The sequence below is a fragment of the Spermophilus citellus genome (assembly GCF_964194105.1).
Source record: "Spermophilus citellus genome assembly, chromosome: 18".
Taxonomy (NCBI): domain Eukaryota; kingdom Metazoa; phylum Chordata; class Mammalia; order Rodentia; family Sciuridae; genus Spermophilus; species Spermophilus citellus.
Window position 1 is genome coordinate 51,210,227 of NC_138200.1, and position 15,305 is coordinate 51,225,531.

General features: G+C 40.1%; 1 protein-coding gene across 3 annotated transcripts; it reads left to right on the forward strand.

Annotated features, from left to right (window-relative positions):
* The first annotated feature begins 828 nt into the window (after positions 1-828).
* Positions 829-14,979, forward strand: LOC308638166 (chemokine-like factor). 3 transcript variants are annotated; one of them, XM_081275298.1, is made up of 4 exons: positions 829-1,012; positions 7,182-7,340; positions 12,058-12,153; positions 14,808-14,979. In XM_081275298.1, the coding sequence occupies exons 1-4, from the start codon at positions 932-934 to the stop codon at positions 14,928-14,930; spliced, it is 459 nt and encodes a 152-aa protein (XP_081131424.1). In that variant the 5' UTR covers positions 829-931; the 3' UTR covers positions 14,931-14,979. The 3 variants fall into 3 exon arrangements, with proteins under 3 accessions (XP_081131424.1, XP_081131425.1, XP_081131426.1); XM_081275299.1 differs by lacking the exon at positions 12,058-12,153; XM_081275300.1 differs by lacking the exon at positions 7,182-7,340.
* Positions 14,980-15,305: the final 326 nt, after the last annotated feature.

The window sequence follows — 15,305 nt, forward strand, 5'->3', positions numbered from 1 at the left end:
TTAACTAATACACAAAAATTGTACCTATTGGGACTGGGATTGTAGCTCAGTGGCAGAGCGCTTGACTCTTATGCTTGAGGCACTGGATTCGATCCTCAGCATCACATAAAAATCAATAAATAAAATAAAGATATTGTGTCCACCTACAACTAAATACATTTTTTAACTGTACCTATTTACCAGGTACCATGTGATGTTTCAATACATACATACATTCTGTAGAGTTCAAATCAGTGTAGATTTATCTATAAACATTTATCACTTCTTTGTGGTGAAAACATTCAAAACCCTTTCTTTGAGATTCTTATTTTTAAGCGAAATAGTACATTATCATTCTCTGTAGTCACCATACGGTGCCACAGAACACCAGAACTTCTTTCTCCTAACTATAACTCGCTACACATTAATCAGTCTTTCCTCACAGGAATCAGCTTTATGATATCAGCTAGAGATAAAGGCTGAGGAGAGAGTGACGGTGACTACTCTGCACAGGGTGATCAAGGGAAATCTTCTCTAAGGAGGTGGCATTTGAGATGCCACAGACTGCGGAGACACAGCAAGCATTCCTGGGTCACCCTCCCTTGCCTGTCTTCCCCTACCCCAACCCTGTCAGCGCCGGCCTACTGGGAAGCTCCTGGAGAGAGTTATGGTCCTAAGTACCAGGCAGGGCGAAGCGGGCTAACAGGAGACGGAACCACTTTATTGCACTCCCAGGTTGGCTTTTGGGCCAGGTCCACCAAGCGGATAGCAAGGCTCCGGTGGAGCGCAGGCGCACGGGTGCGGGGGGGGGGAGGGGGGGTTGCTGCGCACGCGCGCGAGGGAGGGAAGCCCAGAGGGGCGGCGGCCGTTGAGATCTTCTGTGCGAAGCTTGGCGGGGTCGGGTGCTGCGGAGAAGGATCGGAGAAGTGCAGCTGTCAAGTTAGCTGGCGCAATGGAGACCGCCGTGCAATTGAAACCAAGACATCGCCCCTTTTGCTGCAGCGTGAAAGGCCACGTGAAGATGCTGAGGCTGGTGAGGGATAAGGCTGGGGACAGGGCGCGGGCCAAGTGAGTCAGACAGCAAGGGTGCTTAAGGGCCCGGAAGAATGGTCATTAAGTTTACAGTGGAACAATGCCACATTGGTTCCGTCAACTTTGTTTTTATCAAGGTTTTCCAACAAGTAAGGCATTTTGCTCTGCCCTCTAGGGGGAAGGAGTCATAGAGCTCTGCCCTCTCCCGAGAGGGTTGGGGATACAGTCATTAAACAAAGTCCACAGACCGACCTCAATGGCCTACACTTGGACCCCCAAGCCTGCAGATCAGGTGACCAGGGGATGCAGTCATAGCTGTACCACTCAGAAGCCAACAAGATCAGAAAGATCTTAAGGGTTTGCTAGATGCTAAGGTTACTTACTGTAAGTCAAACATTTGATGTGATGAAGCTCAAGGCTGATATTGTCCAGAGCAAGGACAAAGACGGAACTTGCCTATTTTAAGGCTTCATACTTACCAGGAGCATTGCAGACAGTTCTGGACAGTGGTTTAGAGGAAATTAATTATCATTTGGAGGGGAGTGGCTGGGCTAGTTAGAGAAGTGGAAACAATATTAGTTGAAGGAATTCTAGAAAACTCAAGGAAAATGAAAAAAATATTGTTTTAAATTTTAAAGAGTTAACATGGGAGAAGAGGTTGAAATAGTTAAAAGTTACAAGGAAGCAGTTGCACATAGGAAAGAATTTTATATTTGCAAAAGGTCCCAAAGTTAAATGGCCACTTGGGAAGCACTCTATTCCGGGGCAACAAAGATAATATGCACAGAGGAGCACTTGGGAAGGATGTTGTAAAGCTTCAGACTTCAGGTGAGTGAACAGAACAAATTGTATATAAGATCCTTCCCACACCAAAAGTCTGAGATTCTGAGAAAAACCTATATAATAATACAAATTAGGATGCATATGAGAAGTTCAGGAACCTACACTGGAGTTTTTTTTTTTTTTTTTTTAAGGAGGGGGAGGGAGAGAGGTGGGGCGGGAGAGGGAGACCTTTGGTTAGGAATAAATAATCAGGTGAAAAGTGACCTGAAGATCTGGAGTGTTGTGCTAGGTACCAAAAGCTCTAGAACACTGAAAGAGGAACAAGTTTCATGAGAAAAGTTTAGTTTTTGACATTATTTCCTTAAGCAAACAATCTGAATATTTAGTGTATTCCAAGTTCTGGGCTAATACCAGGGACAACAAAAATATACCAAGACAAGTCCCTGACTCTTAGGATTCTTCAATTTAGTCGAAGAGACAGATACAGAAGCAAATAACTATATAAAAGGAGATAAGGTAGAGATAGGATACAAAGGTAAGGCATCTAACTAAGGAAATAAAGAGAAGTATTAGGAAACTTTTATAAAGCAAATTAGGGTGGGGTCTAAGAGAGAGCCACCAAGGCATGGAGAAAAAAAATATGATTTATACAGCAAATTATGAGAAGTTTTGAATGTTGCCTTATTTATTCATTCAATGGATATTTATTGAATGTATAATCTGTCAGGTACTGTTCCTGGCCCTAGAGAGGTTTCAGTGAACAAAGTAAAAGATCCCTATCTTCATGGAGTTTACATATTGGGGTAGGAGAGCCAGGGAGACAAACACAATAAATTAATCATGTGATATTCTAGGAAGTGATAAGTGCTATGGAATGAGAGAAAATAAAGCTGGGTAAGGGAGGATACTTAGGTGGGTGGAGGGGAAGGAAGTTTGAAAAGGAAGTTTGCCATAATAAGTTAGTCCTTGTTGAGATGACATCAGAGAGTTGAGGGAGTTGTGTGGAGAAGAGTGTTTAAGTCGGAGGAAAATCCAATAATGGTCCTATGGCAGAAATGTACCTAAGGGGTCGATATTGAGCAAGATAACAAGTGTACCTTGAGTGGAGTGAGAGGAACACAGTGGAGATGAGAAGGTTTTGAGTAAAGGAGTATATAATTTGACTCATTTTTTTTAAATATACTAACAATAAATAGTTTGATGGGAAGAGACGAGGGGGGGCGTGTTGCTGGAGGGTAAAGGTAGAACCAAGAAGGACATTTAAAGCTGTTGTGGTATTCTGCACAAGAGATGATGGTGACTCAGACCAGCCACTTGGTGGCTGGTGGTAGCCGAGTAAGTAATAAGAAGTTGTCACATCTGAGTTGGGCGAGGTGGCACACGCCTGTAATCCCAGCAATTCAAGAGGCTAAGGCAGGAGGATTGAGAGTTCAAAGCCAGCCTCAGCAACTTAGAGAGGCTCTAAGCAGCTCAGCGAGACCCTGTCTCAAAATAAAAAATATTTTAAAAAGGGTTCAGTGGTTAAGCACCCCTGGATTTAATCCCCAGTACAAAAAGAAAAAAAAAGTAGTCACATTTGAAATATACAAGTTGAGTATCCTTTATCCAAAATGCTTGGGACTAGAAGAGTTTCATTCTTTCATATTATTCATATGTAATGAGATATCTCAGGGAAGGGACCCAAGACAAAATTCATTTGTGTTTCGTGTACCTTATGTACATAGCCTGAAGATAATTTTGTATAATAATTTTAAAAATTTTGTGCATGAAAACAAGTCTGTGCACTCCTTCAGAGATCAGTTGTGGAATTTTTCTACTTAAATTAGCAACTCAAAAAGGTTTGGATTTTGGAGCATTTTAGATTTTCAGATTAGAGATACTCAATATGTATTTTGAAAGTAGTACCTACAAGATTTGCTGATGAACTAGACACAGAGTAGGATAAAGAGAGGAATCCAAGATAACACCAAAGTTTTCTGCCTAAGCAACTAGAAAGATTCAGTTGTCATCTGCTGAGATCAGAAAGCCTATGGGTGAATCATATGTGAGAGGAAGACAAGAAGTTCAATTTCAATGTTAAATTAGAGATACCTATTGGACATCCAAGTGGAAATATTGAATAGGGAGTTGGAATAAACAAGACTGGATTTTGGTAGAGAGGTCAGGCTTCAGAAATAAAAGTATTTAAAGCAACAAGACTAATGAGTAAATCAAAAGAGCAGTATAGGTTGAGCAGAAAAAAGGACTGTGGGTTGAGCTCTGGAACATTCCAATATTCGGAGGTTGGGGAGGAGAGAAGAAACTAGCAAAGAAGAACTAGAGGGAGCAGTGGGGGGAGGGCAGGAGTAGGAGAAACCAAGAGTATGGTGTCCTGGAATCTAAGTGAACACACTCTCAGGAGGGTGTGGTCAGCTGCATCAAATACTGATATTAATTCAAGTAAAATGAGGACCAAGAAGTAAACTTTGGAATTATCTTGTGGATAAATTGTAAGACAAGTCTGCTAGAGAAGTAGACAGGAGCTAAATCACAGAAGACCTTGAATACACGATGAGAGGGAGGCTCTGTCTAAAGACCATGTTGAAGGATTTTAAGTAGGTGAGGAAATGCATACACATTTGCATTTTAGAAAGTTTACTGTAGCATCTTTGGTAGTTCCAGGAAAGGATGCTGAAGAGCAGTAGTTGTAGAGATGAAGAGCAGGGAGTGACAAACAGGTTTAGGCATGAAGTCAACTCAGTTGTCAGGAGTAGGAGCAGGATCTCAGTCTTTTCTTGGATAATGAAATAGATCGTAGTACCACCAACTGAGGTGATGAATAGAGGAGAGGCAAAAATGAGTTCAGTTTTGGTGAATTCAAGATTCCTGTAAATCTGGTTAGGGTTTCTGAATGTCTAAGTGTGAATTGTGGGCTTTAGAACAAGAACAGAGACTTAGATTTCACAGAGTGGGATGTGGGCCAAATCCAGAGGAATGCCAGCATTTTAAAGAGGTGGATAAAAGTGGAGGAGCCCACCAAGAGAGAACAGGTGCAGGAGGCACAAGAACAAGGGAAAGTGACCTGGGAGCCAGATGAACAGAGAAATAGGCCCTGGATTCCATCCCGAGTAACACAAAAGAAAGAGAAAAAGCGTGTATTAAATTTAGTACTTTTGAAATCAGTGATAATAAAGTCAGTTTCCATAGAATACTGAAGAGATTTACAGGAATCTTGAATTCACCAAAATTCAACTCATTTTTGCCTCTCCTCTAGATGTTTGAGATGTGAACAGGGTATTTAAAAGATAACTGGAAACAAAGGCCACAAGTTTAGGAAAGTGCATCAAGGGATAACCTAGTGAGACAGAAATCATGGAAATTGTATGGAAGTGGGATATTACCAGTGCCAATAACCATGATACATACAATAAGGCCACAGAAGATGGGGACTGAAAAGAATGAGCCTTGATTTTATTTAATTGTTTATTTATATACTTAACAGTATTAGGGATTGAAACCAGGGGCTCTCTACCAGTGAGCTACATCCCTTGCCCCCTTTATTTTTTTTGAAATTAGGGTCTCACTGAGTTGCTCAGGCTGGCCTCAAACTTCTCCTGACTCAGCCTCCCCAGTCACTAGGATCATAGGCATGTACCACCACACCAGGCTTGACCTTGATTTTTATGATCCATGAATTCATTTGAGATGACACATTGCTAAAAGTCATTATAAAGAGTGAAGTAATTTAGTAATTTAGTTATTGGTAGTCAAACTAACCAATTTAGAAATTCAAAGATACTTTGGCACTAATAAAGTAATTGAAAGAATTATGAATAAGTAGCCTATGTAGGCTTAAAGTTAAAAAGAATATGTAAAATGGTACCATCTGGAAGGTATTATAAACATCTAGCCAGGGAAGACTCTTGACTAAACCACTTCCAAGAACACAAAAAGACTTTAGATAGAGCTCTATTTCCTAAGAACTTCATGGCATTGATAGAACTCCCTGGAACTCACCAATACTTTTCCTTTAATAATTCACCTAATATTGACATATTCTCTATCTTCCTTTGGAAATGAAAAAAAATGAATTAGATTAATTATCTTCAGGGGTGTTTTTTCCCCACACTTACAATGTCCTTAATTCTGTTGGCATTGTGTTTAGTGAGAGAAATCATGTAAAAATGTACTTTAGTAGTACAGCCATCAAATATCAATATGTTTTTTTCTCTGACAACACGTTTTAATCCCCACTGGTATTTTTTCATGTTAACATTCCACTTAAGTTATTACTCAGCAATAAAAGAGAATAAAATCATGGCATTTGCAGGTAAATGGATGGAGTTAGAGAAGATAATGCTAAGTGAAGTTAGACAATCCCAAAAACCCAAATGCCGAATGTTTTCTTTGATATGAGGAAGCTGATTCATAGAGGGATGGGGAGGGGGAGGAATAGACAACTCTAGATAGGGCAGAGGGGCTGGAGGGGAAGGGAGGAGGCATAGGGTAATTAATGATGGTGGAATATGATGCTCATTATTATCCAAAGTACATGTATGAGGACATGAATTGATGTGAGTATACTATGCACACAACCAGAGATGAAAAATTGAGCTCTATATATGTAATAAGAGTTGTAATGCATTCCACTGTTATATAAAAATAAATAAAGTTTTAAGAAGATTCCAGATTGCCAAGAGTTAAGAAATGATGAGTGAATACTAAGGAATTATAGATAGCCAGTACACAGACATTTTTGAGAAGCAAAACAAGATGTAGAAAACAGAACCGGGATTTCTTTAAGGAACAAGATGAAAGGAAAGGGTGTATGTATGTTTATTTTAGGAAAACATAACTTAAATTTATAGGATATCAAGGAAAGGAGCTAGGAGAGGAGGGCAAATTAAAAGTATGAGAGGGAAAGAAGCTATTTGGTGGGAAAAGATGAAGAAAACAGATGTGGGAAACTGTAGTACCAGAAGGACAAGTGAAGCCAGGCACAGAGGTGCATGCCTATGATCTCAGTGACTTAAGACACTGAGGCAGAAGGATGGTAAGTTTAAAGCCACCCTCAGCAACTTAGCGAGACCCCATCTCAAAATTGAAAAAAAAAAAAAGGAGTTGAGGGTGTAGTTCAGTGGTAAAGAGCCCCTGGGTGCAATCCTTAGTACTGCAAAAAAAAAAAAAAAAAAAATGTAAGTGGAATAATTACTTAAAAGAAGAGGGCCACCCCTAATCCTCTAAAACACAAAGAGTTTCTTTATTCATACATTTTAGTCATGCTCTTATATGTATGTGTATATGACAGAAGCCTATTTATTTGATCATTGTAGAAATGATCACTTTTATGGCTTAAACTGTATTCAAAACTCATTGAGTAAAGCATGGTTTGTTTGTTTTCCTCGTAGGTAGTAACTGCGACATCGATGACCTTTTTTATCATCGCACAAGCCCCTGAACCATACATTGTCATCACTGGATTTGAAGTCACTGTTATTTTATTTTTCATAATTTTATATATATTTAGACTTGATCGAATGATGAAATGGTTATTTTGGCCTTTGCTTGTAAGTGTTCAGTTTCATCCTTAAGATTTAATTACTTTTTCCTGCCACCATGACATATTTTAGTAAACTTTGTTGCTTGTTTCTCTTACAACTTTAAGATGGTCTCAGATAGACTTGAAGAAGGAATTCTACCCCCTGCTCATGTGCTCTGTACTGTCCTTGAGGGAGGGTCTCCGGGGGATCCTGGGCTACCACAGAATATAAATTCTCCTCTGTGTTCCACCTACTAGTAGATGTGGCTGGCCTTTCTTTTAAGAGAATTCACTCAAATATGGGTCTTCTAAAGAAATTTAAGTTTAGGATCATAAAATTATACAGCATTTTTAATCTTTAACTCCCTTTTAACTGCCTTTTGATATGGCCTCAAAATTGGAGGATAGAGATGACAGCAGGTACCTAATATCTATCCTTGTTCATCCCTGGTCGCTAAATGAAAAATCAAACTGTTTGGGGAAGATAAATAAAATACAGTGTTATCTTGCTTGAAAATGTCTATGGGATTTGAAAATATCTTTAGTCTTTAATGCCCTTCCCATCTTTGGCTGGACAGGTAGCTGCAATGTCTCTGTCTGCTGTACTTGTCTTGGCTTCTTGGATTCCAGCATGCTTATATCCAAGCTGGTAACTCCTATTGAGGAGAGAGGACATTAGAGTTATTCTCTGACTATAAAGGTAGCTTTTGGGACCACCTTTGAAGGCTAATGATGACAATCTCAGGCTAATTACAAGCTAAAGAAGTCCCAAACAGGGAAAGCTGGGAAATAGATAGGCTCTTCATAGCCCCTCCCACTTGATCTACACTTCTGAGCTGAACCTGATTGGAGGGAGGTCTAGGAAAAGAGATTACAAGTCTTTTCTCAGATGACCCTCAGTAGCAGAAAGAAGTAAGCTAGATTGTCTAAAGATTTCTCAAGGAGATAAGGAACACTGGTCCACATTTGCTTAAAAGTCATATAGTTAGTCTTCCTGCTCTGCTTCTCCAGAGTTAATAAAACTGACACATTTTAGTATTTTTCTCCAAATGCAATAATTTTCTGGAGCTTCTTACATGTCTCAGTAATAAAATTGAAGCCCCAAATTTAACAGAATACACTGAAAGAGTAGCTTAGTAGTCTCCAAGTCTCAGGATCAAACCTGGCCAATGTTGTAATCACTTAGAAATAATGCTATATGAGCTGGGCACAGTGGCACATGCCTGCAATCCCAGTGACTCCAGAGGCTGAGGCAGGAGGATTGCAAGTTCAAAGCCAGCCTCAGCAATTTAGTGAGGCACTTAGCAACTCCGTGAGACCCTGTCTCTAAATGAAATATAAAACAGGGCTGGGGATATGGCTCAGTGGTTGAGCACCCCTGGGTTCAATCCTCAGTACCAAAAAAAAAAAAAGAAAGAAAGAAAGAAAAAGAAAAAAGAAATAATGCTATATGAGAAATTAAGTGACTGCTGCATTATGCTTCCCAACTTTTTCTCTGATCTTGATCTAATGAAATTATTTATTTTTTTAAGAGAGAGTGAGAGAGAAGAGAGAGAGAGAGAGAGAGAGAGAATTTTTAATATTTATTTTTTAGTTCTCGGCGGACACAACATCTTTGTTTGTATGTGGTGCTGAGGATCGAACCCGGGCCGCACGCATGCCAGGCGAGCGCGCTACCACTTGAGCCATATCCCCAGCCCCTAATGAAATTATTTATTCAACAAATGATAAGCACCTGCTAATCCCACACTTTTAAATCTGTTCTCTGATAAAACAAAACACAAATCTTGCACTTGAAAAACTTTCAATGTAGTGAGAAAGCAAGATAGATGACAACTCAGTGACTCAGGGCTTGGTCGACATACAGGATGCTGTGGAAGCATCCAGCCAGAAAAGGAGACAATCACAACAGGCTCATGAGGAAAGATTGCCTGAGCCAAAGTGGTTAGCAGCAGAGTGCTGGAAGAGAAAGGGGCTTCCTCAGAAGCAGTAACATACTCAAGGGTCTCGGTGGAAAAGAGCATGACCCTCCAGGACCTGCAGGCAGCTCTGAATGGCTGGAGTATCAAGCTGTGAACAAGAAAGCAGGCAGAGGGGGAGGCTTGAGGCAGTAGGGAGTCAGAGCATGCAAGGGCTTCTGTGCCCTGGGCTTTAACCAAAAGGCTGATGGGAGCTTTTCAAGATTTTTAAATAGAGGAATATGACAAGTTTACAGATTACCATCATAGACACTGCCACCAGGGTCTATAATGGCTTGAAGAGAAAAAAAAAAAAGCTAGAGGAGGTTCTCAAAGACCATTTAAAAGTCTGTCATCATAATCTAGGCATGAAAATGATAAAGGCATGAACTAAAGTTACAGCTGTACCTAGAAAGGAAAGATGGGTTAATGAGGTAGGATTGATAGGACAGGGGAACGAGGTAGAATACCTGTTGTTTAAATATCTACCTGGAGAAGATATTGAGAGGAAGAATGGGCTTAAGGAAGGGTGGAGAGAGCTGTATGCAATGAGTTTGGGTGCAGAAATGTTGTTTAAGTTGTTTATGGGAAACTTAAATGACAATGTTCACTACAGGTCTGAAGCTTAGAGGGAGGAGCTGTAGCTGGAAGTCATCAACTGCTGATGGTAACTGAGCTTGGCCTGGCCAGACGGCCTAGAGAGAGTGTGGAGGGAGCTGAAGGTAAAACTAGGTGGTGAGGAGTGGCCAGGGAAAGGCAGCGTCACAGAAGCCAAGATAGAAAAGCATTTCAAGCAGAAGGGTCACATAGAAAGAAAGAAAGGTAGGTGCTGAAATATACATATATCCCTATTCATTCACTGGCTGTATTAATAAAGAGCCCCCTAAAGGCCTTTTCCAGAGCAGTTTGCCACAAGTTAGGGACAGAGCAGGGAAGGAAAGAAACAGTTGGACCACAGAGGCCACCAATGAGTGGAGGCAGTTTGGCCAGGGACATTGAAAGGTTGGCAACAGAATGAAGTCCCTGTAGAGTGGGATGAGAGGCAGAACACAGCTGGAGAATTTGCCAGGGGTCCTTTAACTGCCACTCAACTGAAGGACTCTCTGGTGAAAGATTCCAGGTAACCTGTGGGCGGGGGAAAGGCAACTTTTAAGTACTTGTGCCTTTAGTGATTAGAAGGGTTGTCATCTGCACTTGGATTTCTTATTGTTGCACAGTTGTAGTCCCTGACACAATCTGTAGAGCAGGCCTCCTCTGTTTCCCTCAAGTATCCCATTATAGAAAGCACACCTACTCAGCCAACCCAGGCCTTGGAGGCTCAAAATTTCTGTGAAATCTTTCTACATATTGATGTTTTGTTTTTAATATGAAAATGATTTTAATTTCCATTAAGGATCATTGATGTCCTGGGGCAGGTACACCACTTTTCTCCTGTGATTCTCTGCACTCCATAGAAAATCACTTTTATCCAAAAGCCTTTTATATAGAGACCAAATTGCCCACAGGAGGAAGGGCTACCAGGCTGAAGTATAATGTGGTCTTTTACCTTGAATCAAAGCAAAATATTCAGCACACAGGAAAGTTAACCTAGGATAGCCAGTTTCAATATTTCCTGCAAATAAGAACTTTCTTCCTGAGTATCTAATCTTATCCTACCCCACCCCCATCAAACCTCTTCCAGCTTTCTTTTGAATAACTACTTTCCTAAGTTATTAGTTTTGACATTTAGTATTCCTGTCTTGATTCCCTCCTGCCTGCTTATCTGCAAACAAACATAAACCAGAATAAAGACAAAGTACTTACCCATGTCACCCACACTATATATCCATTCAAAATTGTAAATGGCACATTTTCTTTTTCCTGTATTTGGGGATTGAATCCAGGAGCCCTCTACTACTGAGCTACATCCCGAGCCCTTTTAATTTTTGTTTTGTTTTGTTTTTGAGACAGGGTCTTGCTAAATTGACAAGACTGACCTTGAACTTGAAATCCTTGTGCCTCAGGCCTTATGAATCACTTAGGATTGGTCAGGTGCCACCATGCCGGCTAAATTGCACTTCTTAAAACAAAGTTAAGAGTGAAAAGTGCTTTGTGTGGAGAATTTATTAAATGAGTGAGCTATATAAGGCAATATCATTGGCCAGCCATTGTATACAGATGTATATGGGATTCATCTTGAAAATTACAACTTTCTCTTAAGTACTTATTTGCTGTCTTTAGTTTTATTAGTTTCATTTTATAACAGAGTTGTTTGATATACAATGTAGACTACTCCACATGTCTTCTTACATTATTAAAAATGAGCATTACAACTTCCCAGAGTATCTACCCATTCTACCCTAAAACATATAATACATCTCATACTCTCCTAGCCAGATGAGTTCTGCTTCCAGTGACATTTATGTTATGTCAAAAAGAAATAAATGCTAAAGTAGTTAAATGTTTGATGTATTATAGGTAAAGAGAACCACTAGGTGTCATTGTAGACCAACTACTATATAGGTGTCCTTTACTGTAGCACTTTGGCTTCCTGAAAGATATATGCTAAAAAATTTAATAAAATGTAATTTTCAAATTCTTTAAGGAGCCGAGCTTTTTGTTGTTTCTTGATGGACTATTCTCTCTCTCTCTCTCTCTCTCTCTCTCTCTCTCTTCTTTTTTTGTTGTGCTGGGTGTCACACCACACAAGGTCTTGCACTTGCTAAGCAAGGCCTCTATATTGAGCTACACTCCTATACTTTGGTGGTCCTTTTGTAAAGCTGTCTGTATCCTACTCTGTGTTTTTAGGATATTATCAACTCGATGGTAACAACATTATTCATGGTCATCGTATCTGTTTTGGCACTGATACCAGAAACCACAACATGGACAATCGTTGGAGGGGTAAGTAAAGGTCTTCCTAGTTATTTGAAAACCAGAAGTACAGAAAACTGTAATATATTCTTTGGGTTCATAAGCCAATATATGGTGCCTACTGGCTTGATATTCTGTATGAATGAATACATGCCCCTATTCTTTTAACATGAAGAGATATGAGGTTCCTACACAGACCTTATTGGTATAAAGGCTATATCAGACTGAAAAAAAAGCTGGTAGAGTCAGTTTCAATACTTAGCCATGAGAAACCTGATATCAAGCAAAAGAAAAACATGATGAGGTATACAACGAGTCAAAATGCATTCTGCTGTCATATATACCTAATTAGAGTAAATAAATAAATAAATTTAAAAAAAAGAAAAACAGGTTTCGTAGCTCACATTTTTTAAAGAAAAAGATACATATCACTTGTTAAGGTGAGACAGATTGTTCTGATACTTTTTCAGGTGGACTATAATAGATATCCTTATGACAAAGGATGTGGTAGGAAGGCTTGCAATTAAAGGTTAACTTTAACACCACTTGAAGAAAAATAAATCAATTTAATCTGACTTTACCCTAGAAAACAACCAAAATAAAAGAGTCAAGAAATTATATTTCCATCTGAGATTCTTCTGGGGTTCCAAATCATTTGATTTCTAATTTCTAATCTGGAGAATTGAATTACCAAGTTCTTCTCTCCTGCTTCCTTGTTCTTTCACAATATGGACCACTTAGAAGAATGGACCCCTCTTAGACAGCCATATATTTCAGAACCCATGGTTTTCACCTCCCTTTGGCCTAAGCAACTTCTGGAGGGACCAGAAATGCTAGAAATGAGGCAACACCATAACAGCAATTTCCCCTAATTGTTTTTTAAGACAATCTTATTATCCCTCTCTAATTGGAAGAAAAACAGCCCAGGCATAGGACTTACATTCATTCGTCTATCTACTTAACTTGTTCATTCATCCTTTAAGTGCTGACACAGTAGAGGGCTATGCTACCCTATACAATAGTCACTAGCCAAATGTAGCTACTCAGTACTGGAAATGTGGCTAGTCTGGATTGAGATAAGATGTAAGTATCAAATACACACTGACTTTCAAAGATTTACTAGCCTGCCCCCCAAATATACTTCATTAATAATTTGATCATATTAACACTATGTTAGATGATAACATTTTAGATATATTGGGCTAAATAAAATATGGCAATAAAGTCAATTTTACTTGTTTACTTTTTTAATGTGGCTCTGGAAAAAATCTTAATTATGTGGATTATATTGACGACTCACTAGCCCTTTTGAACGGTACTGGGTTAGAGTATGAGCCCTGTTTATCCTCAAGTTGCTCAAAGCCTTACCCAGGAGATAGACATGCACATAGCTGCATAAAAGCAGTTGACAGTAATTCTGGGCATAGACAGAAGAAAAAACTGCTTCCCCCTGGCAGTGAAATTGCAGTTTACCTACAATGAGGAGAAGAATAGGGGAAAGTTTCCAGAGGGAAGAACCAACAATGTGCATAAATGCCAAAGTCATAAAAGGGTTGGCAGCAGGGACTTAGTGTGCTCAGGACCTAGGAGGCAGTGGCTTGAGACTAGGTGGAAAAGGAGACTGCAGGAGCAGGAAAATCAAATTTCCTGGTGGCTGGACAAAGCTGACCTAGTGGTATAGAGACAATAACATCTCCCTCCTCCATCCCAGGTGCTAGCTCTCAAATAGCCATCAAGAGTACCTAAAGGCCACCTCCTGTTCTATTGGTCCCTTTACCTCAATTTTCTTTCTTTATTTCTTTCTTTTTTTTTTTTTTTTTTGGTACTGAGTACCCCAGGGGCACTTTATCCCTGAACTACATCCCCATTCCTTTTTTATTTTGAAACAGGGTCACACTAAGTTGCCAAAAGTCTCACTAAATTGCTGAGGATGGTCTCAAACTTTCAATCCTCCTGCCTCAGCCTCCCAAATCTCTACGATTATAGGTGTGCACCACTACTCCTGGCTCAACTTTATTTTCTTAAAGCCTGTTTAGAATCTTACCCCTTTAAGCAGTTGTAGCCCAGCCATTGGGAGTTCACTGAATCATCACTCCAGTTTTCCAATTTTTTTTTTTTTAATCACAGTTGTAGTCCCCATGATTTAATCTTGAGCTGGTATTAGCTTTGACACTTTCTGCAGTGGTTTAGCAATAGAGAAGTCAAATAATTGAACACTTGGGATAGAAATGTTGATCGATAACTAAATATGGTCTGTAGGGTTGAAAGGAATACATGCAGGAGCAAGTTGGCAGAAAGACAAGTTGGGTGTGGTAGTGCCTGGCTGTAATCCCAACAGCTCCTGAGACTCAAGCAGGAATATCCCAAACTTGAGTTCAGCCTTGGCAACTTAGCAAGAATATGTCTCAAAGTAAAAAATTAAAAGGCCCAGGGTTATAGCTCAGTGGTAAAGTGCCACTGGGTTCAATTTCCAGTACAAACAACTTCACTAGTATTTCAGTTCACTTAAATTATCTTTTTCCTTTCTGTAGGCAGGAAAACTTGGTAAAGCCTTTTCCAATTTTAATTTCGAGGGCAGCAGCAGGGAGCAATCTCAGCACCCTATCAAAAGGGGAATTCCTTGGGCAGACCACTTAAAACGGGTATGAATGACAGAAGTCAATGAGACCATGTCTTTGTTCCAGGTGTTTGGACTTATCACAGCAGTGTGCTGCCTTGCCGATGGTATCCTGCTTTACCGGAAGCTTTTGTTTAATCCAAGTGGTCCTTACCAGAAAAAGCCTGCTCATGACAGAGAAGTGTTCTAATCTTGTGTTTCTTGTTAGTTGGCAATAAGTATTAAACGTGTTTCTTTATTCCACATATTATCTGCTGTTCTTTTTGAACACTCAGTATGGGAGCTGGAGGGAGAGGTTTCCCCACCCTGTACCCAGCCGGCCTTACTAGAACTCTGTGGGAGTGCCTGGAGCCCGGGGATGGAATCTGGTTTTCCCTGCTCCTGGGTCTGTGCCAGGGAAAGAAGCATCAGGACCCCTCCAAATCGTCTCCAGAACGCTGTTCCTCCCGGGCTGGCCAGCAGCACCCAAGGGTGGGTTTGAAGAGTAGAGATTCTAAGTTTCCATGCTAGGCAGTAGCATCACATCCAGGTGGCGACAAGGGTGGCAGACAGACTCAGCTTGGTG

What these genes read in the sequence shown, in the direction of transcription:
- LOC308638166 (XM_081275298.1), top strand. Translation starts at nt 932, where the DNA reads ATGGAGACCGCCGTGCAATTGAAACCAAGACATCGCCCCTTTTGCTGC. An exon ending in ACGTGAAGATGCTGAGGCTG is followed by an intron (nt 1,013 to 7,181) that starts GTGAGGGATAAG and finishes TTTTCCTCGTAG; the next exon opens with GTAGTAACTGCGACATCGAT. An exon ending in CATGGACAATCGTTGGAGGG is followed by an intron (nt 12,154 to 14,807) that starts GTAAGTAAAGGT and finishes TCTTTGTTCCAG; the next exon opens with GTGTTTGGACTTATCACAGC.